This window comes from Pipistrellus hanaki (genome assembly GCF_964339955.1).
Source record: "Pipistrellus hanaki genome assembly, chromosome: 1".
Taxonomy (NCBI): Eukaryota; Metazoa; Chordata; class Mammalia; order Chiroptera; family Vespertilionidae; genus Pipistrellus; species Pipistrellus hanaki.
Window position 1 is genome coordinate 51,653,805 of NC_140503.1, and position 24,898 is coordinate 51,678,702.

The window sequence follows — 24,898 nt, forward strand, 5'->3', positions numbered from 1 at the left end:
CAACCAGAAAAGAAAAAAAAAAAAGAAAAAGAAAAAAGAATCCAAAAATATGAAGATAGTGTAAGGAGCCTCTGGGACAACTTCAAGTGTACCAACATCAGAATTATGGAGGTGCCAGAAGAAGAGAGAAAGAGAGCAAGATACTGAAAACCTATTGAGGAAATAATGACTGAAAACTTCCCCCACCTGGTGAAAAAAAATAGACTTACAAGTCCAGGACGCACAGAGAACTCCAAACAAAAGGAATCCAAAGAGGATCACACCAAGACACATCATAAAATGACAAGAGCAAAAGACAAAGAGAGAATATTAAAAGCAGCAAAAGAAAAACAGTTATTTACTTACAAGGGAGCACCCATACAACTGTCAGCTGATTTCTCAACAGAACCTATGCAGGCCAGACGAGAGTGGCAAGCAATATTCAAAGTGATGAATATCAAGAACCTATAACCAAGATTACTCTACCCAGCAAAGCTATCATTCAGAATTGAAGGTCAGATAGAGCTTCATAGATAAGAAAAAACTAAAGGAGTTCATCACTGCCAAACCAGTAATATATCAAATGCTGAAAGGTATTCTTTAAGAAGAGGAAGAAGAAGAAAAAGGTAAAGATAAAAATTATGAACAACAAATACATATCTATCAACAAGTGAATCTAAAAGTCAAGTGAATAAAAAATATGATGAATAGAATAAACTGGTGAGTATAACAGAATCAGGGGCATAGAAAGGGAGTGGACTGACAATTCTCAGTGGGGAGAGGGGTGTTGGTGGTACAGGAAGAGACTGGACAAAAATTGTATACCTATGGATGAGGACAGTCGGGGGGGGGGGGGGATGTCAGGACAGAGTGTAGGGTGGGAATCTGGTGGAGGGAAGCTATGGGGAAAAAAGAGGAACAATTGTAATAATCTGAAAAATAAGGATTGATTAAATTAAAATAAAAATGGGTAGAGAACCTGAATGTTCTCCAAAGAGAACATATAGATAGTCAATGGAAAATGAAAAGATACTCAAATCTCTAATCATCAGGGAACTAGAAATCAAAACCACAATGAGATATCACCTCACACCTGTCAGGATGGCTATCATCAAACAACAAATAAGTGTTGGTGAGAATGTTGAGGGAAGGAATTCCTTGTGTACTGTGGGTGGGATAATAAAATTGTATGGTCATTATGAAAAGTAGTATGGAGGTTTCTTAAAAATTAAAACAGAACTACCATATTATCTAGCAATTCCACTTCTGGGTAATTATCTGAAGAAAGCCAAAACACTAATTGGAAAAGATATATGAATCCCTATGTTCATTGCAGCATTATTTACAATATCCAATATATGGATGCAATCTAACTGTCTATTGATAAATGAATGGATAAAGAAGATATGGTATAAATATACTATGGAATATTAACCAGTCATAAAAATAATAAAATCTCCATTTGCAACAACATGAATGGATCTAAAGAGTATTATGCTGAGTGAAATAAGTTGAACAGAGAAAGACAAATACCATATGATTGCATTTATATGTGGAATCTAAAAAACAAAACAAACTAACAGAAGCAAACTCATAGCTACAGAGAACAAATTGATGGTTGCCAGATGGAAGTGGGTTAGGGTGATGGTTGAAAGGGTGAAGGAGTGAAGAAGTAAAAGTTTCTAGTTATAAAATTAATCATGGTGATGTACAGTAGAGCTAAGGGAATATAGTCAATATTGGAATAAATATGTATGGTATCAGATGGGTGCTGTCAAAGCAAAAATGACAGGGGACAGAATTAGGAAAGTTTCTTCAATGAAAAAAATAATCCAGAATTCAGTCTGAACTCAACTCTACTGACATAAATGATGGAAAATATTTCAAGACCTGAGGTGGGGAATGGAGGGTAGGGATTCTGAGTTAGAGTAGAGGAACCCTAGTCATCTGTATTTGCTAATTGGCCTTACCCAAAGGAAAAGTAAACTTTTCCTAATCCTCATGACAGGAGGGAGCAATACAACTTGGGGCAAGGCCCCAACTCAAGTTAGAAACCCTCCATGGAGACTGGGAAACAGGGGCCTATTTTCTTGATGATTATGTTCAAAAGCTCTGGTTCTCCTATATCCTTGAAATATTCAGCCCTGGGCTGTAAAACTGAGAAGTGTCTTTTTAAAAAGTTTCCATCTTAAAAGGACAGAGAAATAATGTACAATTCTAAGATTTCCAAAGTAAATGCTCTAAGAAAAGGGAGGTGAGAACCTCTGGGGTTAGGGCTCTGGATTCTGTAAGGACAAAGTTGAGGGGGAGAGCAGGGGCCCACAGGCAGAAAGAAGCCTAGAGTTGTTTCAGCTGAGAGAAATGTTAAGGCCACCTTGGTTCATATTTAACAATAAAAGAAACATTTAAAAAATAAAAATATCAATATCAAATCAAATGTATAACTACGAGTAGAGATAATCTACCACATTATGTTATCGTCAAAGCGCAATGGTCAATTTGCCACACAAAAACCAGGCGTTCTTTTTCCTCCTGCCTGTCTGCTTTGCTTTCCCTCTTTAGACCAGCAGTTGGCAATTGAATGCCCACAGCCAAACCCAGTCCATAGTTTTGTTTGTTTGTTTTTTGTTTTGTTTTTATAAAAATATATTTTATTGATTTTTTACAGAGAGGAAGAGAGAGGGATAGAGAGTTGGAAACATCAATGAGAGAGAAACATTGATCAGCCACCTGCCTCCTGCACACCCCCCACTGGGGATGTGCCTGCAACCAGGGTATATGCCCTTGACCGGAATTGAACCTGGGACCTTTCATTCCACAGGCTGATACTCTATCCACTGAGCCAAATCAGTTTTGGCCATAGTTTTTGTTTTTAAAATACAGTTTTATCAGGATACAGCCATAGCCATTTGTTTACTTAATGTCTTTGGCAGTTTTTGCACTAGGAGTGCTGAGTTGAGCAGTTATGACAGAGATTTCATGACTCACATAGCAGAAAATATTTACTATATGGCCATATATAGAAAAAAAATTGCTGACTCCTGAGTTAGACTAGTTCCTAGAGTGACAGGAGCTTTGTAAAAACTGAGTTTCCAGATACATAATAGGACCCTAGTCACCTGCACATCACTTGATACCAAAAAGTATCTAAAACTATCATCTGTTGTTGTTTACATATGTTAAAGGGTAAGAAAAATACAAGTGATAAAAACAAAGGAGGAGTGATTCTCCTCTTTTAAACTATCATACATTCATAATTTTTTTCTGAATTAACATGAATGTGCTTCTCAGAATATAAGAAATATGAAACTAAAGAAATCTGAATCAGCTCAAAGAGATATTTCATAATAAATATAACTTTCTTTTATTGGGATTCTTCCCAAGTGATTTTAAAAATTTATTTCTAATTTTATTTTAAGCATAGCTCTCTTTTCAGCAGACCACTTAACTTACTTTGGAGTGCATTTTAATTGCACTAAAAAAGTATAGGTGTCCTGCTGAATTATTACAGCCACTGACATGGGACAGAGCAGATGGCAAATCACAGACTCTATTATGGCTACTCAGTTACAAAGGAGGTTTCCTCTAAAGGAGTGAGAGCCCTGCCAGTGGGCGTGAGCAAGCAGAGGGATAATGACTACCAGCAGGGATGCAGTAACAGGGATTTTTGAGGGGAGTTCACTTGGATAAATTCTAAGTTCTTTTTCTTATTGCATCTAAGAATCAGTCTTTATTATTTAACATTAGGACTTTCTGTAAACTGAAAAAGCACACATTTTATCAGACATTTTAAAGAAATTTACATATGCTATTCTAGAATGATGACTGGTGATTGAATGCTATAAATAGTAAACTTTGAGGAAGAACACTGATTTTGGTTCAGTACACATCCATCAGTAAGGTGGTTGAAAATGACTGATTATCTGGGTCACCTTCTATTCAGCTCATGTGAAATATAATCAGATCATTAATATAAAAGAACAGCCCTCTAATATTTGTACATAAATAGTTTACATAGTATATACAGTATATATCTGAACAAAATGCAGTAACAAACTTAGACCAGGTTTCAAAAGGTAAAGGATAAGCAAGTATTAACCCAATTCTAAATCCTTACTGAAACGCCTCAGTCCGGGTATGTGTCTGTATGGCTCACTTCGGTAGTGCCGTATTTACTGTGGTGTTTGGGTTCTACAGGTGCTCAATAAATCTTGATTTTACTGAATTAGCATCAATGATATCAATGTAGGAAGGAATGATATAGTCCAATGTTTGGGTTAAGGCATTATAATGGCTCTAGATATATCCTTGACATTAATAGGCTCTGTGACCTTGCATGATGCTCTTCGATCATCATCAGGCTTTAACTTTCTCAGATATCAAACAAGGCACTGGTTCTCACACTTCAGAGTATATGAGAATTACTTGTAGGGCTTGTTAAAGAAAAGATCATTGGGTCTCACCTTCAGGTTTCGATTCACTAGGTCTGGGGTAAGGTGGTAAATTTGCATTTCTAAGTTCTGAGGTGCTGTGAATGCTAGTAGTTCAGGAGCCATACTTGGAGAACAAAATAAAAGCCTGAGAAGACAGTGGTAAGTGAATTACCACATCATTAATATTTTAAAGCTGGCAAGAGACAGGGTACACTAAAATGGCCCATGAAAATGGAATTGTCTTTTACATGAAAATTTCAATTAAATGAGAAGAAGAGATATGAATGTGTGTGTTTTTAAGATCTCAACGAAGATTTCTGAGAACATAAATGTCCTATGGTACTTACGTCATAGCTTGATAAATGGATTCAATCCCATAGCGCATGGCAAACTCATCGACTATTTCTTGGGAAGCATCATCAAAGAAAACCTTCCAGGCTTCATCCCCTTTGACCTCTGGGATTTTCACTGCACCATTAGATTTCACTTCAGTCAAGTAATGGAACAGATTCTAAAAGCAAGTGGTTTTCAATTGTTCAGTAATTCATTAGAATAGGCCAAAAGTATCTAACTATAACTTTCAATACAGTATACTTGCACTGTGATTGCATCTACTGTTTCATCAGTATTTGTACGCAATAGGAATAGCTTGGATCTTTATTCTAACATCAAATTTATGCAAATTCTGATTATATTTCTCCCTGGGTCTATACAGGAGCAATAATTAAAATGTTTCATACGTACCCAATCATGTTAGGAGAAAGTAAAAGTTTTTACATGCAAACATTTCTAAATGCTAGAACATATTTTGCATATGGGCTCTGAGTAAATGTTAGAGCCCTGATTGAATAATCTGATTTTGTCTGTTAATACAGAATCTAGGTATGTAAATACCCTGTTTCCCCGAAAATAAGACAGTGTCTTATATTAATTTTTTGCTCCCAAAGATGTGCTAGGTCTTATTTTCAGGGGATGTCTTATTTTTCCATGCGCTAGGTCTTATTTTCGGAGGATGTCTTATTTTCGGGGAAACACGGTATTAGAGGGCTTTTGCTGCAAAATGGTAAAGATTCAGAGCAATGAACTGAGGTTGAAATGCATGTTCGAGAATTCTATAATAGAAAATCTCACTACATAGAATTCCTTCTGTTTCTAACAAGTTTAGAAACTGCTGCATGGATGTAGCCTGAAGGAGCCTATCTTGAATTTCAGGTATTTGGTTTCAGTTTGTTTTGTTTTGTTCTTTGACCAGCAGGTAAGTCTCCAAAAAGCAAAGCATAATGCTGTCGTCCTGATCCAAATCTCCGCCCACACCTTAAGGCTCCCATCTTTCCAGTTCCAGGATTTTTTTTTTTTTTATTGGTCTAAAAACTTAACCACTATGAATGGTAAACTTAAATATCATCTGTTGTTGTTTACAATTAAAGAGTAAGAAAAATACAAGTGATAAAAACAAAGGAAGGGTGATTCTCCTCTTTTAAACTATCATACATTTACCGTTTTGTTTGTTTGTTTGTTTGTTTGTTTTTCTGTATTAACATGATTGTGCTTCTCAGAATTCCTTCTTGAAGGAACGATAACACTGAGCAAATAATAGTCAGAAAATTAAGCCTTTGCCCTATATATAACTACTATCTAATATATAAAAGATCTACATACTGTTTCTCATGACTTCTTTAATAAATGGAGGTGCAAATAATTGCACATAAATATTTATAGATATTTGAAAAAATAGTATGTGAAGATACTCTCAGCTTGTCTTTGCTCTTAGGGTACTTTCACTTCACTTCTTTGGATATAGGGAAAAGTACATTCCTCAATTTCTCCTAGTATTTTTTTTTATATATATATATACATGGGACAAGTGTCATTTGTATCAGAGAATCGTTTTGGGTACACCTCTAACTGAGCTCTCTGATGCAAAGCATCCAATAGAAGTCCAAGATTATTTGTGTATCTACACTGAGACACAAAAAGGAACTGGTGAGTCTGCCTGTTAGAATCACATAGAGTGGTCTTTATTTCTCTCTAATCCTGCTGGGCCCTACCTTTTGGGTGGGTATATTGTCTACTACTATGAGTGGGTAACTACATTCTGACACTCTCATACCCAGATATGCTTGTGGAAAGGGTAGATAAAATGCAGAGGGTCCAATATGTATAAAGCCCCTTGTTGTACTCAGAAAAAGGAAGAAAAAAATATTGCTCCCAATTCCTTTGGTACAACATCAGCATTTTATAGTTCTGGTTGTAAACAGTATTATTAATTAAACCTTCAATAAAACGCAAACACTAACTCAGAGTTCTAAAAAAAAAATCATTCATTAGTTATATCCTCTTCTTCATTACTGGAGTACCACTATATCTTTTATGCTTCCAAAATGTTCACTATGGCTTATTTATGTAATAAATGCTTTTAAACATTCTTTGTTCTCCTTGCAAGAATGGTCATTTCATTTGGTCTATTAGTTTATTATCTCATTGCCTTGTTTATTCATACCCATCACATGTGCTTTTTCTAAACTCCCAGTAGAGGACACCCACCTGCGTCCATACTGCTAGAGTATAGAGTAAGAACTCCAGAAACAACTCCACCAAGCTAACTCAATTATATATTTTAGAACAAAAATTTTATTGTATGATTTACAGCCCAGACCAATTTCTTTTCCAGGATTTTTAGTAATACAATTCCAGTTTCTTACCTCATGTAAACATGTATACTGTATATGATATGGAGCAACCTTCTCCTCTCCTTTTATTTCCACATTGATTTTCAATCTAATTGCCCCAGATACAGCTGACTTATCTGTCCGTTTCTCTGACAAAACAAAAAGGAATTGGTCAGTCATTTGTGATAACCCCATATTCCGCATACAAGTTCTGAGAGGCTTAAAAGGGGTTTACATTGCTAAAAGCCATTCTTCTAGATCAGGCTTGATTATCCCACCATAGTGATTCTGCTAAATAGAACTTAAAGTAATGTGCCTATTGTGTCACTGTGATTCAAACTACATTACACATACTTCATCTAGAAAAGCTTACTCAGAAGTCCTTGCCATTCTGAGATAAATGGCTGGGTACTTGGTTAGAATATTAAATTATTTGGCCCTTTAAAAGCAATATAACATAAACATAAAATTAACCAGGAAAGTAATTTATCTAAAAGCTTCACTCTTTCTGTGCTTGAAAAGATGAGTCAAAGCTCTGGCTAACAAAAGAAGAATTATTGCTTTCTTTATTAGTGATTCATCAAGACCTACAGTCTACCACCTGTTTTTACTCATGAGTTTTAGATTAACTGTTTACTTGAATGGAATAAATATGTAGTTAATTCAGTCAAGTAATGTGTATGTACACACACGTACATATTAGTTCAATACTAATCAGTAGCTTTGAGAGAAATAAAAGCAGTCACTGATTTCCTGGAGTGTGAATGTAGGTAGGGGACCTACGTCTGTCACCCACTTCACAGATGAACATAGAGAGGCAAGCTGACCCATTTCATAAATGAAGTGTCAGTAGAGAGAGTGCCGCAAAATAGTGGCATCTTTCTAAGTATAACTATTTTTAGCCATGAGATAAATTTAAACCATGAAATCTACTTATTTTTCTTAGGAAATATCTGCTGACGTTTTATTGTTAATATTTAATAGTCACTGTGTTATGAAGAGTCTTCCCCCAGGGATGGCAGTATCATGAGAGTTTCTCTTGCTGGCTGAGAGATTGTTGATTCTCAACAAATATTAAAGTTCTCTGCTGGGACCAACAGAAATTCAACTCCCAGGGCTTTTTTTTTTTTTTTGTAGAGGGCTGCCTCGGAAGACAAAAGGACATTTTCCTTAATTATCTTCAGCTGAACTCAAGCTGTAGGCAGAGCCACACATTGGGAACATGTTTCCCCAAGATGGCGGACATGTTGTCAACTTGGCCTTCATATTAGCCCAGGTGTCAGCAGGGAACGGACTAGATATGTAAATCCAGGCATGCTAGGGCTTACTTAAGAATGCAAATAAGTTGGAGTTACTTCCTGGCATTGGGAGTATAAAATAAATTCGCTGAGAGGGGTGGTCATCTTCTTCCTGCCTCTCCAGCAGACAGGATGGCAGCCCACCCAGCTCCCAGCTTAAAATCTATCTCTGTGTCTTCTTTCTTTATTTCTAATATTTCTCAATCCCTGGCCACCTCCACTTTATCTCTCTTTCTGTGCAGGACACGGAAAAGGGAGATCCCCGCCACATCTGGCCCCCGCTGCATCAGGTCCCCACATTTTTTTTTTTTTTCACAGAGCTCTTTTCATAGTCCCAGGGGAACACTACTGGTTCTATAACTTTCATCATCCCAATGGATTCAAGGGGCCCAGGCTCTGCTTGGATGCTCAAGGTTTTAGGCCAAGTTCTCCTCTGCCTTGAGGAATGAATACTAAGTGATAAGAAGACCGCTATACAAAGAATGGAAATATGGTGTTTATGTGGACTGAACCACTGAAGGATTTTACCAAAGCTAAAACTTGTCTTCCATCCCTCCTTTTTTAAAAATTTATTAAATATGGAAAGAGGGCACAGATGTGCAAACAGAAGATGAGCAGGCAAAGTCTTCCATGCTGTGTAATATCATGTTTTCCTCTCCATAGACTGAAGGGCCTTTTCAAACATGAGAGCTGGGTAGTGACTACTAACAGCATGTTCAAATTCCTCGGCAAATAATATACCCATGTGTCTTTTGTCAAAAGAACAATTTGAGAAATTTCTGTTCTGAATTCTAACTGCCTCAATTTAAGGATATGCTAACTTATTACAGGAAAATGTCCAAGTATAGGCAAACTCTTTAATTGAAACACAATTTGTGAGTATTGCACAGAGTTAATGGCCTTAATTTTACCCTGGCCTAACATCTCTATTTTTATATATAAAGCTATTTTATAGTAAAAGTAAGATGTGGAAAGATGATTATAACTGAGGTAAAAGTTTTATGCCAGTAATGTAGATGCACCAATTCTCTTTAAGGGAAACTTCTTTAAAATAGTTTTTTGATAATTAATTCTTAAGTGTAGCTTGAATTTTGTGTGCAGATAAGTTATATATTGCTCATTCTTTAAATTGTTATATAATTTAGAGTTTTATTAATTCAATGACCTTATCTCTCTATTTGTCAAATATTATATTACTTGAAGTATGCACATTTTTAAAAACCCAAAAGCACTCTTTAATTTGCTAATATATTGCTATCCTAAATGGAAACTCTGTAATCTTAAAACTGTGTAACCCCTTCTTTGATTCACCACCAGCCATTAATAATTTAATTAAAACATTTCTAATGACATGATTAAGAAATTTTGGATCACATACTTTACAGAAACTGAGTGATCCATAATTTTTATTACTATTAAATCAACACTGAAGATTCTAGACTACTATTCAATTATAGTAAAAGTCAAATTAAAAGTTATCTTTTTTTAAAATATATTTTTATTGATTTTTTACAGAGAGGAAGGGAGAGGGATAGACAGTTAGAAACATCGATGAGAGAGAAACATCGACCAGCTGCCTCCTGCACACCCCTTACTAGGCATGTGCCCGCAATCAAGATACATGTCCTTGACTGGAATCAAACCCGGGACCCTTCAGTCCTCAGGCTGACGCTCTATCCACTAAGCCAAATAGGCTTTGATTTAAAAGTTATCTTTATTTAACTATTGGTTGAATAATAACATTTCATTTAACAGTCATGCCAATTAAACATATTCTCAATATTGTCATTTTTAGAATAAGCATAAGTTCACAGATGTATTTGGCTTTGGTGGCTAAAATGAACATTTATATTACCATTTGAAAAATATCTAAAATACACATTTCCTTTATTGCCAACATTCATTAAGGGATCAAAAGGAAATAACTCAAACAGTATCAAGTCATAGGTTGATTATTAGTTTTTATTACATTTGGCAAAGGTTTTCGGAAATATATTTTTCTGATTTAAAAATTAAGAATGGGCAAATATTTTTCTCCTGAAATACATCTAATTGATTCTTTGACTTTCCTCTTTTCATTTCAAATTTACCAATGCCTTCCAATAATTGAAGTTGAATAAAGAATTATCCCATTTTGTTTCTAATGAAGCTAGACTACATAAAGTCCAACTGAATTTTCTAGAAATGCATTGGTCATTTTTGTCTATATGGGAATAGATTATATGCCACAGATATTCTGGAAATTTATTTAACTTTTTATCAGACACTCACCTAAGTTGTACCAGACATCCATTTCTCCACTCAGGGTTCTCACTTCTACAATTGTTTGTCCTAGAAAATCATCTGATTCCTTTTTGAAATGTTGCTTGACTCTGGATTTGATGTCATCATCTTCATCCCACACTCTGACTTTGATTCGGTCTGTGGAGTTATGGCACTCACTGAAAATAAATGTGGGTAAGTTAACAACCACGACAACTGCTCTAAATGGCATTTGATGTTAGCAACTTATTTTAAGCTGTATAATCCAGGAAGGCATAGTATACTACATAATAAACTATATTTCCCACTGACCCATTCAATCCATGGTATGTTGTAGGTGTCAGGGGTATTGAAGAAAGTTGTATTAGTTAAATAATGTCAAGTAGAGGAAAAGCATATCCTATTCCATCTATTTCTTTTAACTAAACTAGATATAAATAAATTTGAGTCAGAAATATTTGTTTGGGGTATTTTGACTTATTTCTTATTCATAACAGTTGTCTACAACAACATATTTATGCTAAAAAATTCTGCATCATAAATATAAAACCAATTTTATTGCAATGGGTGTTGCAAAAGCAGACATCACATAAGCCACTTATAAACTCAAAATCCCAGTAAATATGAATACAAATATAAATAAATATATATGGAGAGAGAGAGAGAGAGAGAGAGAGAGAGAGAGAGAGAGAGGTAATATGTAATATGCTAATTGGTCCTAACAGTGTCACAGTAACGACCAATTTGCATATTGACAGACCAGCAGGAGGCTGCCTGCGCAGCAGGTTGCAGGCAGCTGGAACCTAGTTCCTGGGGAGTCTGAGGAGAGTGCCAGAGAGGAGTCTGGACTGTAAAGAAGGAAGAGGATGCGGCCACAGGGAGCTCTTCCAATCCCCCTGCACAGACACCCTACCCCAGCTCCCACAACCCCAGGAGGACTGGGAGGCTGACAGGATGGGGAGAAGACCCAGCCTCGGGAGTAGCTGCAGCCTACACCTCAGACTCCCCATCTCTTCCCTCACCACCCCAGCAGGAGTGCCCACACCAATAGCAGGCCAGCAAACACCCATCAGCACCCCCAAGGCACCCGGGGTCCACAGCCCGCTGCTGCTGAGCACCCTCCACTGGGGCTGGATACGCTCCCCTCCGCACAACTCCATACCCAGGTGGAGGCAGGCCTGAGTGGCCCCCCAGTGTCAGGCTCTTTCTCCCTGACAGCAGAAGCACCTTCTCCGTGGTGGAAGTGCGCTGAAACTCACTGGGGGTGCGGCTAAACCCACCCTCCTAGCCCACCTGGCTCCGCCCTGGCCCAGCCCCACCCCGCTCCAGGAGATTGGATGCCTACCTTGAGCAGGTACAGCTGTGAAACAGCCACGTACAATTTAAAGAATGCATTAAGTGGGAAGGTTTGACAGTTACTCCCCCTTCGGCCTGGCTGTCCCCTAGTGCCCCCTAATGCCCCACCTCCCACCAACACCCTCAGGGACAACCACCGCTACAGGGCTGCTGGCTAGAGCCCGCCTCTCTGAGGCCTGCGGAACCCTCTGCAAAGCTTCCATAGCTACAGTCCCAGAAAACAATCATGCCCTCCTCCCCTAATCAGCACCTGCTACCTGCAAAGGTACCCATGAGCTTAACAATAACAATCCCTTCCCATTTAGACATCACTTACTTGATGAAACATTTCTAGGTTTATTAGCTCAGAACCTTCTCATGACAACCCAGTGAGGCAGATGGAGAAGACATTACAATTCCCATGGTATATGCATATGTATTCAGAAATGAAGCTCAGAGAGGAAAAGTGTCAAGCCCAGAGGTTTCCAAGGTGCAGCAAACGCCCCACAGGGGGAGCAATTTGATTTTAAGTGGGAGCAATTCAAGAATGAGTTAACAGTGAATTTTTTGCATTTCTTATGGTTCTAGGGAGTCTCACCTACAGCATATCCTATAATAAAAGGCTAATATGCAAATGACTGAATGGCAGAATGACCAGTCACTGTGATGTACACTGACTACCAGGGGCAGACACTCAAGGCAGGAGCTGCCACCTGGTGGTCAGTGTGCTCCCACAGGGGGAGTGCTGCTCAGCCAGAAGCTGGGCTCATGGCTGGTGAGCAGTGGTGGGAGCCTCTCCCGCCTCCATGGCAATGCTAAGGATGTCTGACTGATGGCTTAGGCCCACTAAGCTGTCAGTTGGACATCCCTCCAGGGCTCCTGGACTGCAAGAGGGCACAGGCCAGGCTAGGGACCGCCCCTTCCTCCCCCCAAGTGCATGAATTTCATGCAACGGGCCTCTAGTATAACATATTGTTAAATCAAATCGACTTACAACATCCTTTTGTTTTTAACAATAAACTGCACATTTTAGTCCATTCATCATTTCCAGGACTCTTCCTATCTTGCTGATGCAAACTACTTAATACTGGCCATACATAAAACAGTTTTTCTTAATACTATGGCTTTTATATATATTGTTCCTTAATGCTTTTCTTCCTACTAATTAATCATTTTTAATTATCAACTAGTTACCTTCTCTTTATAACTTTTTTTCTATAGCTTTTGGAGTCAGTTTGAATGATCAACCCTGAATCCCAATTTACTCTGTACATTCACTTTAGCACAGGGGTCTTTAACTAGGGGTTATTGGCTGAGTTCTGAGCATCAGAAGTTGGACTTAAAAATTAATAAAACAACATAATCTTCCTTTGCCTTCAATTATGAATATAGGCACCAAACCACAGCAGTATTATTGGTATCTGTGAGATATTTCTCACTATTAAAGCCACAGTTATTTACATATAACATTACATGTGTTATGGAATTAAACTATTGTTTATAACCACCTTTATTATACTAAAGCTAAATCAACATAATTGGTTTGATTTTAATTCTATGTATTTTATTCTATGCATGTAAAAATAAATTTTGAAAAAAAAATGTTTATAGTCTTTACCAGCTTGCCAATGGGCTCATGGTACATCCATTATTTAACAACTTCTGACAGTATACTCTCTCTCCTATTAACCTATGAGGCAAAATAACATAGCATATAGAAGAATGAGACTTGAGGTCAGACATGTCAATGTACAAAACTGAAGTACCCTATTTCTGCTTAATATAAGAGTTTTTAACACAGAACATTCTGCTAATTTCTGGGACATTTTGGTCTCTTCAACAAACCTTGAAGGGCACTCTTGGCATTCAATGGACTAGATAAGAGATTAAGATACCCTAACATCTAAAGAACAGTTCACATGATTTAAAATGACTCAAAGGCATTGATGAAGATGTAAAACCCAAACCTCAGTTTGGAACTTAACTCTTTAAATAAAATACCTATTCTTTTGTATGTTTAATAAGATACTAAAATTTTCTGGAAAACAACTAGTACATAAAAGCATTGGTAAATAATAATTACCATATTATTCAGAACTTTACCAAGAGTTGATGACCAAACCAAAGTATTTGAATTAAAGTATTTGTATCATATGCAGTCGAGATGGTCACAATCATGCTAATTCTACTTACAGATGAAAGTATGTTGTTTACTAACCTATGTATTGTAGGTTAGTTGTGTCTACCTTTATATATTTAAATGCATGTTAGGTCAATGGAACAGAATAGAGGGCCTGGAAATAAACACACATCTGTATAGTCAACTAATATTTGAGAAATGAGGCAAAAACATACAATGGATATTTAATAAATGGTGTTGGGAATATTGAACTGATACATGCAAAAAATAAAATTAGACCTTCTTATACCAAATACAAGTGTAAACTAAAAATAGATTAAAGACCTAAAAGTTAGACTTGAAACCTTAAAACTCCTTAAATAAAACATATGCAGTGAAATTTCAAATATTTCTTGTAGCAATATATATATATTTTTTATATATCTCCTTGGGCAAGGGAAACTAAAGAAAAAAATAAACCAATGGGACTACATCAAACTAAAAGGTTTTTGCACAGCAAAGAAAATAACCAACAAAATTAAAAGATAACCCACTGAATGGGAGAACATATTTGCCAATGATACATCTGATAAGGGGCTAATTTCCATAATTTATAAGGAACTTACACAACTCAATACCAAAAAAACAAATGATCCAATTAAAATAATGGGCAGAAGATCTGAGTAGACACTTCTTCAAAGAATGCATAAGGATGGCCAATAGATATGTGAAAAGATGATCAACATCACTAATCATCAGAGAAATGCAAATTAAATTCACAATGAGGTGTCATCTCATACCTGCTGGAATGGCTATCTATTAACACTGAGTGGCCAGATTATTAAGATCTCTGAATGCATAATAATCTGGCCACTCAGTGTACTTCTCTTGAGTACCTCACTTATTTAATATCAAAGATACTATAAATCATGAACCTGATCAGTTTTCCCCTTTGCACTAGCTGATCTCCAGCAAAAGCCTAGAATATTTTTGGCACCCATTTGAGATACAAATACACTGAATGGCCAAATTATTATGTATTTAAGAGATCATAATAATCTGGCCACTCAGTGTATATATAAGGCTAATATGCTAAGTGTCTGACTGGTAGCTATGACATGCACTGACCACCAGGGGCAGACATTCAACACAGGAGCTGCCCTGACATGCAGAGGCCATTTAGAGAGAAATGGCACCATGGAACTGGTGCCCACAAAGCAACACCCTGCTTCCCACAAATGGGACACAGGCCCCACCACCACTCCGGGGTGACAGCCCAACAAATTGCAGCCGACTCTGCCGAGACCCCATGGTGCACAATGTGGCCCACAGCCAAGCCCAGCCCAGAAATGGTTGCTGTGGGCACTAGATAATGATGTCACATAGTAATACCTGGCTTCCTCTCTCTAGAGACAGGCCATTTAACAATAAACAGCACCACAGACCTTGCACCTACAAAGCAACACTCAGCCTCCCCCAAGTGGGACATAGGCCCCACCACTAAGCTAGAGCAACAAACCACCAAATTGCAGCCAATGCTGCTGAGACCCCATGGTGCAAAATATGGCCCACAGCCCAGCCCAGAAACAGTCGCAGTGGGTGCTGGGTAATGACATCATGTAGCTATGCCAGGCTTCCTCTCCTTAGCTACTAGCCTCCTTGCAGTTTTTTCAGCCCAGGAACACGATACCTCAAAATTAAACACATATCTGCCTTATGACCCAATGATTCCACTTCCGGAAATTTATCCTAAGAAACTAATTCAAAAGTATGTTTGCACTCTGTGTTCATTGTAGCATTATTTATAATAGTCAAGATTTGAAAGCAGCCCAAGTATTCATGAATATACACAAGTGTATATAAAAAAGAAAAAAGCTATGATATATTTATACCTTGCAATACATACATACATATAGCATCAACTCTCCCTCTCTGTATACAATTCATTATGTAAGTATGTTATATAGCAAGAGTGGACAGAGATAGTACTATCTTTCTTTCCAAGTGTCTATAAGAAATAAGCTTATTTTTGTACTAGGGAGAAGTATACTTTTCAAATGCCCACCTATTTTTCCATTAAATTTCTGCATTAATTTGCTTAGTATTTTTTTTTATTTTTTATTTTTTAAAAATATATTTTATTGATTTTTTACAGAGAGGAAGAGAGAGGGATAGAGAGTTAGAAACATCGATGAGAGAGAATCATCAATCAGCTGCCTCTTGCACACCCCTTACTGGGGATGTGTCCACAAACAAGGTACATGCCCTTAACCAGAATCAAACCTGGGACCTTTCAGTCTGCAGGCCGATTCTCTATCCATTGAGCCAAACCAGTTTTGGCTTTGTATTTTTTTTTTTTATTATAAAAATATCAAAAGTTCACTATGCCCTCATCCATATATCCATCTATTTATTCAATCACTCACTAAGCAGTAATTTATTGAATAGACACAAAGGAGGCTTATCAAGGTTACATAATTTAATCAACCAAACTCTTCCATTTTTAAGGTCAAAATAAAACATATATGAAATTATTGTTTTTTATATTTTATATATTGTTATTTATATTATTGTTTTTATATTTTATATATTGTTATTTATATTTCTCCTGAATCAAATTTCAATTGATTCAGGAGAAATATAAATAATTAATGATCTTCCCCTAAAAATATATTTGTGCTTTTGCCAAAGGGAATTTCAATCTCTCTGCATTTCTCATTGATTCTATTTAATTTTCATTTTTAAATTAGGTAAACCTTAAAATTTAGAACAATTTTAGATTTACAGAAAATTTTCAAGGAGAGTACAGAGACTTCTCCCTTGTGCCACACTTAGACTTCCCTTTTGTTAACATCGTTCATTAATAACACTGGTTCTTCTTGTTTATCATAAAAACATACTAGTTCCTACTTTCATTATGTTTTCTCAAGTGCTATTTTGAGGAATATTAAAAATAAACAATTTGAGGTTTAAATGGTCAAAGACTTATATATTGGTTTCTTCAGAGTAAAGACAGCAGTGAGACTAATGTTTCTAATCTAGGTACTGAGGATTAGTGAGGATTTTTCAGTGGGTATAAAATCAGAGATTTAGTCTAAGATAGTGTGGTGGAGAGTCATCTCATATAAATGCCTGACATCTCTAAACATTCTCCTTTCATTTGTCTCTATCCTTCATCTTTTCAATACTTAAGCTAGACTAGATAACTCATGTTACTAGATTCTTTTGCATCTATGGTCAACATATTTGACATGCATTCAAGTAAGACCTGAACTCAAAATTTAGCAAAGTGAGGCAGTATTCTGGGTTTTGCTCTTTGCTCAAGTATAGTTGAGGGATTAGTACTTTGATGTACAGTGTCTGGTATTTAGTCCTCAAGGGCAAAAGTATTGATCAGCGATGGCAAAGGTGTTTTCTTCAAAGAAACCCTTATGATTGGACATTGTTTCTGCACAGTAGCTTCAGAGGCTGGTACTCTGACCTTTCCCAAAATTCTTGATCAACCAAAAAGTCTATGAAATAATATTTTTCTACATAAGCTAGCTAGAGTAAACTCTATTATTTTCAACTAAGGATACTGACTAACAGTAATTTTGAAAGAATTAAGGGAATCGCAATAACAGAACTTAAAATGAGAAACTGACTCTGTGAGAGGATATGGGAAGACAGTAAAGATTTGATTACCTCAGGCTGAAAAAACAATGCACTTAAAAACGCAGTGGCAGAAAACCTAGTCAAAATGTTGCTCTCTATACCTTGGAATTCCAGCAATATGCCAACTGAAGCTTTTTTTTTTTGTATGAATGGTAGAAATAAAATTCAGAATGTTGGCGTATGCTTATTAAACCTCTCTGCTTTCAAAAATATACTGCAGTACAGGTGCAAAGTACAGCTAGACCATCTGTTCGTAGAGATACCAGGTAGCACAGCCTTGCCAAGAGGGGATCACTCTGCCTGTGTCCTGCCATGTAAATTGACTGAGAAGACCATAATTTGGAAGCCTGCAGGGTAGAGAAAAGCCAGTTGCTTCTGGATATAAAAATGCACCTATACAAGCAGAGGTTTCTAAGTGCAACTTCAAAAAGAGATACAATTATTGCCCCAGAGCTTTTCAAACATCTTCCTTTAGAAAGTCTCTCAGAGACAATGAAGAAGAAAATGGTGGCAAATATCCAATTAATGGCGTTGTAATTTCATGCTGACATACTATATTGTAGGGCCCGAGACAGAAGCCATTAGACTAAGAGGAATTGGTCAGAACAGAGGAGCCACTAGCAAAGAGTTAAAGTTTCTCACTTATGTGATTACTCATAAAATTGGCTTGAAGCCCATCTCCTGGAAGCCTGGTAAATTTTCCAGGGAATAGTGTTCCCAAATGTTCCTCTAGTTTGACTGGCTATAGCCATACTTAAAGTAATGTCTAAGTTCTTGAGTCACAACAATAGAAAGTGATGACCAAGTACATTCTCTTCCCAATTAGGAAGACCATATGGCCCATATGCCTGGATTTCCTGGTATGGTGCCAATTTATAGTTGATTTTATATAGACTTTCAATCAATTTTAGAGTCCACTTTACACAGTACCTGCTTAGAGTGTGTAGGCACTGACAAATTGTGCAAGGATGTTCTTCCAAGAAGTACAACCAAAACATTGGAGGGGAATGGATAAAAAATTTACCCTCTCCGAAAGTACCAGGGCCTGCCATGTTGGCTAGCCAAGCTACTTCTACTGCTAGGATAGGAAGTCTTGAGTCCAGCAGGCATATCTATCCAGAAGGACAATATACCCACAATAGTCATAAATTTCCTACTTTCCCTCTCACTGAATGAGACAATTTATAGTTTCAAGTATCACAAAGCAAAACCTGGAAGTGGTAGAGAGACTACCATAGATCCTGGTTTTTAAAATTAAATGTAGTAAGTGGATATGATTTTTGAATTACCTGCCATGAAAGGGAGGGGATGAATTAATTTGATTTAATTATAGAGGTATAAAGTTTGCATATACATTTTAGTTAGCCAAAGGTGGAAGGTGGCAATACTGTATAAGTTTGTTCATACAACAAACTTGCAACCCCTCTTTTCCCTTTCCTACTTTTATGCAATATCCCAGCCTTCCTTGCAACTTCAGATGACCACTTGAGATAGCTCTTCCAAATGAGATCTAAGCAAAATTCTTCTGGTCCTATTTCTTCTATTTTATTTTCTATTACCCTGGAACATGATGTAGAGTAGCTTACATGGATGTTAAAACAGGAAGATAGAGTAAGCTTTGTTTTTTGATGAAATAACTGAGTTAAGATATGTCCCTCAAATGCCTATAACTGGGATTCTTGTTAAATAAAATAAATCTTTTTGATTAAGTCATAATTGTGGCTTCATGGGAAACTGGAGGAAATTCTAATTCAATCAAATGGGAAACTAATTTGAAGGACCTATTAAGTTAATTTCTAGTAATACATAAAGTGATATAAAATGTGCTTAATTTATTGTTACTATATTTTTCAGGTCTTAAAACTTTTTGCATATTAAAAACCATACATTTCAATAATTAATATCATTTGCACAAGAACAACAAAAAAGGCACTCTGATCAAACTGTACTTTATAGCCTGCAGGACCCCTTGAACCAGCTTCTTTTTTACTCTACATTTCACTGCCGCCCACCCAACTCCTGCCTTCACCAGCATGCATGCTCTTTTCCTCCCCTGCCAGCCAGCGGGGCAGATGGGAGAGGCAGGCACGGCGGTCTTCATTGTCAGTTCTCTGATGTGAAAAAAGGAGGCAGCGTTATTTAAACCGATCCAACCTCCTTGCAATGTACAAAGTTAAATGGCTAAAGGAAGGAAAATGAGAAGGCAATGCTTGTGGGATGCAAGTGTATATTGCCAGTGTGTGCCTTATTACGATTCACCACTTGCTTCTCTGATTCAATCCTTTCCTTTGAGGGCAGTGGATTTTTTCTCTTCAGTTTTGACTTAGTGAATTTCCCATCTCAGTCATATCACGCTTGCAGACATGGTTGTACTATTTCTTATTCTTGCCATGTTTTGATTTATTCCTTAAATATTTAACATGAATTTCACAGATCTTGACTTTTATGAAAATATAAAGGTTTGTATTTCAATAGGCTCATGTACTAAACAAAATTTAACAAGAGAAATGTCTACACACACAAGAGAAAAATCTATCACATACAATAGAGAGAAAAAGCACAGTCCCATTAAATCTTAATCTGCTAGGCCATTTTCATGCTGATTTATTAGCTAATCATAACTCCAGGTTTAATTTGCCAGTTTAATTCCCTTTTTATTATTAGTGAATGAGGTATTTTATTGTACAAACTTTTGATAAATAAAATAGGTATTGCTAGGACCATTTGCTTTGCAGTTTTTCTTTAATTAAAAATAATTCCCTTTTAATAGAATGGTTCATGTCTAACTTTATGATTTTTCATTCTTAAAGAGAGGACTCATTTTATTTATTTATTTCATTGTTAAGGGAAAACATTTTGCCTTTAGGGACTCAGGATTATTGTGTGTGTGTGTGTGTGTGTGTGTGTGGGTGGGTGCATTGTGTGTGTGCATGTGCATGTATGGTGTGTGTGTGTACATGTGCATGTATGATGTGTGTGTGTGAGTGTGCGTGAGAGCACATGCTGTTTTGTTTTTAATTCATAGGCACCATTATCTCTGTAGAGCCGATCACTATTTGTCCAATTTTCTTTGGGCAGCCATCCAAATAACTAATTTTTAAAAATAATTATTCATTCCAACTTAACAAATGGTCTCAGTGCAAACATTTTCATATTTAGAGTTTCCTGGATATGGCCTAAATGCATACCTCTTCAATAAATGGTGTCGGGAAAATTGCCCAGGTACATGCAAATACTAGGCCACCAATTTACACCATACACAAGATTAAACTCTAAATGCATAAAATTAAGTGTAAGTCACAAAACCATAAAAATGCTAGAAGAAAACAGGCAGTAAAATCTTAGATATTTCCAGTAGCAGTATTTTCACTGATATATCTCCTAGGGCAAGGATGAAAAAAGCAAATAGGACTACATCAAAATAAAAAGCTTCTGCACAGCAAAAGAGAACATCAACAAAATTAAAAAGGAACCTACTGTATGGGAGAATATATTCATCAATGATACATCTGATAAGGGGTTCATTTCCAAAATATACAAATAACTCATACAACTCAATGCCAGGAGACAAACAATCCAATTAAAAAACAAGCAAAGGACCAGAAAAGACAATTCTCCAGATAGGATATAAAGATGACCATTAGAAAAATATAAAAATGTTCATGGTCCCTAATCATCAGAGAAATACAAATTAAAGCTATAATAAGGTATCATCTCACACTTACCAGAATGGCTATCATCAATAAATCATCAAACCACAGTGCTGATTTGGAAAGTGAGCATATGGTAAAAAGAGAACCTTCTTTTGGTGGGAATGCAGACTGGTGCAACTACTATGGAAAACAGGATGGTGGTTCCTCAAACAATAAAAAGTAAAACTGCCTTTGACCCAATGATCCCACTTCTGGGAATATATCCTAAGAATCCCAAAATACTAATATACTAATATATTATAAAATACTAGTACTCCTAGGTTCATATTAGCATTATTAATAATAACCAAGATCTGGAAATAGCTCTTGAGTAGGAGAGTGGATAAAAAATCTGTGGTACATTTACACAATGGAATACTACATGGCTATAGAAAGAAGGAGCTCTTACCCTTTGAGACAGCATGGATGAACCTGGAGAGTATTATGCTAAGCAAAATAAGCCAGTCAGAGAAATATAAATATTACATGATCTCACTTGCATGTGGAATTTAATGAACAAATAAACTGATGAACAAAATAGGCCCAGAGGCATGGATGCATAGAACAGAATAACAGATCTCAGTGGGGAGTGGTATGGAGGGGTGGGAAGAGATTAACTAAAGAACATGTATGCACATATACATAACCCATGGACACGGGCAATAGTGTGGGGAAGGCCTGGGGTGGGTAGGAGTTGAGTGGGAGGGGGCAAAAAGGGGAAAATGGGGGACATGTAACACTGTCAGCAATTTAAAAATTATATTTTTGAGAATATGTAAAATTCTAGCTATATTTTGTAAATATAGCAAATAAAGTCTGTAATATTTTTAATGATCTGGTTTTGTTAATAGGCAAACTAATAAAATAGATATTCAATATTTACATACACACACACATTGAAATAAGCTATGAGTGTATATAAGAAAGCGGTTCATATAATTAGTAAAAATTTTGACTTTTAAATATTTTTCTTTTACAATCAATAAAGTTGTATTTTAAAATATTTAATAACTGTAAATAATCCAATTTTAACTCAGGCTGGAAGGCAGGGCACTGATTAAGAAATCATCAGCCAGAAACCTGCAAGAGCCATCCTGAGGCAAAGCAGCAGCAGTCTTTCAAACAGTAATTTAATTCTCTAGTTACAGCTTAATTCCTTAAACTCTGACCCACCAAATGGAAATACTATTAGATACTCAACATTCACATTTCCTCTCAGTGATTTATTATAAATTATGTAAACCACTTCCATTGCAATAGTGGTGTCTGATCTGTGATTGAATCAAGATCCCCAACACTATTATCTTTAAATTCCGAGACAGGAAATGGACAAACCCTAAGTTCGAAACCCAGTGACAATGCACAGTAACTTTTCCCACCTGCATTTATCAAGGACAATTTAATTTTGGAAGTTAGGATTTTTAAAAAAAGAGTATCTAACATTTACTTTTGTTAAGTTTCTTGAGATTTTCTTTGTAGGATTCAGGCATTGTTTATCCATTTTACAAATCAATGATATAAAAGACCATTAAAAATAAGAACAAAAATAAACTTTATTAATAGCAGCACGTTTGAAAAAAGAAAGGAAGGGGAATTATGCATGAGCAATTAGTGTTGGCTGAAGCAAGTCTTTCTAGTATAATAGATCATAGAACCAACAGGCCAGTATGACCTTATAAAGTACAATCCATTTCCCTGCCCCTGCCAGCTCCACAATTAGGTCAGAATTACCTGAAAGTTTTATATTCTGTTTTTATATCTAATATTTTCCCCAGGTACTAATGTTGCAAAATAAACTTATTTTAATAGCTGTTTTAGTTATTAAGTATTAAAATAATTAGTATTAATATTTATGAAATTGAGGTAAGAAAAATATTTATAAAATACTTTAGTGTTTATTTTGCTATGAAAGGAGAGAAAACTTAGGAAAAGGGAGATCAGAAAACAGGAATAGCTATATGATATTACTCAAATATGAAATCTAAAATTCAAACTCATAAAAATGAGTAAAATGGTCATCAGGAGCAGAGGGTGGGGAGGTAAATAATCTGTTTAAGGTACAAGCTTGAAACTAGTAGATAAGTGAGTACTCGCCTGCCTGCCTTCCTGATTGTCCCTAACTGCTCTGCCTGCCAGCCTGATCACCCCCTAACCACTCCCCTGCCAGCCTGATTGATGCCTAACTGCTCCCCTGCCAGCCTGGTCACCCCTAACTGCCCTCCCCTGCAGGCCTGGTCACCTCCAACTGCCCTCCCCTGCTAGAGTGATGGTCAATTTGTATATTACTCCTTTATTATATAGGATATAGGCCTGATACATTGGTGGGGGCCAGCTGCTTTACCCTGAAGGGTGTCCCAGATTAGGATGGGGGTTTCCTTAGGGCAGTTTCCTTAGGGGTGTCCTGGATGAGGGGCCTGTGGTGGTTTACAACCCAAGTGGAGGCCCTGATATCTGGGATTTATCTATCTTCTATAATTGAAACTTTGTAGCCTTGAATGGAGGCCAAGGCAGGCCAGGGTGTGCAGAAATCTTGGCTTCCTCCATTGCCGAGGAAAACCAAGCCTCCTGCTCTCTCTGTGGCTGCAGCCATATTGGTTAGTTTAATTTGCATGCTCGCTCCTGATTGGTTGGTGGGTGTGGCTTGTGGGCGTGACAGTGATGGTTAATTTGCGTATTACTCTTTTATTAGATAGGATTGCTTTGGGTATTATGGCCATTTTAATTATGTTAATTCTACCAACCCATGAACATGGTATATCCTTTTAATTTTTTATATCTTTTTATCTCTCTCTCTCTCTTTTTTTTTTTTTTAACTCTCTGTAGTTTTCTGAGTTCACGTCATTTATCCCCATAACTTTATTTCTACGTATCTTAATTTTTTTTGTTGTAATGGTAAATGGGATTATTTTTAGTTTCTTTTTCTGAGGGATCATTATGGTGTATAAAATGGCATCAGTCCAGCCAGAATGGTTCAGTAGTTAAGCATTGACTATGAACCAGGAGGTCATGGTTTAATTTTGGTCAAAGCACATGACCTGGTTGTTGGCTTCCTCCATGGTAGGGAGTGTGCAGGAGTATCTGATCAATGATTATTTTTCATCATTGATGTTTCTATATTTCCCTCCCCCTTCCTCTCTGAAATTAATAAAATACATATTTAAAAAATTTTCATTTGAGACACTTACTGGCAATATGACTTCAGTCAAATTACATAAACACACTGAGACTCTATGCCCATTCTATTAAATTAGAATATCAATAAATACTTTTAAAGATGATTTTACATATATATATATAGCTACCTAGTTGATAATTATATCATCCAAACATATAAATGTATTTTTCCTTTAACAGCAAAGAACAAGTTCCTGAATATATATATATAAAATAGGAAAAACAATTATCAGCTAATTATCAAAACACAGAAAAATGATTCAATAATTAATTTATACTTATA

The 24,898-nt window shown here is 36.5% G+C and overlaps 1 protein-coding gene across 1 annotated transcript in view; it reads right to left on the reverse strand.

Moving 5' to 3' along the window:
* The window catches only part of UNC13C (unc-13 homolog C), a 501,491-nt gene that overhangs the window by 222,547 nt on the left and 254,046 nt on the right, over positions 1-24,898 (reverse strand). The window contains exons 10-12 of the mRNA XM_084880006.1: positions 10,651-10,820; positions 7,115-7,230; positions 4,760-4,923 (exon numbers count right to left, since the gene is read on the reverse strand). Coding sequence (XP_084736132.1) covers positions 4,760-4,923; positions 7,115-7,230; positions 10,651-10,820 — 450 coding nt within the window. The remainder of the gene's footprint in view (positions 1-4,759; positions 4,924-7,114; positions 7,231-10,650; positions 10,821-24,898) is intronic.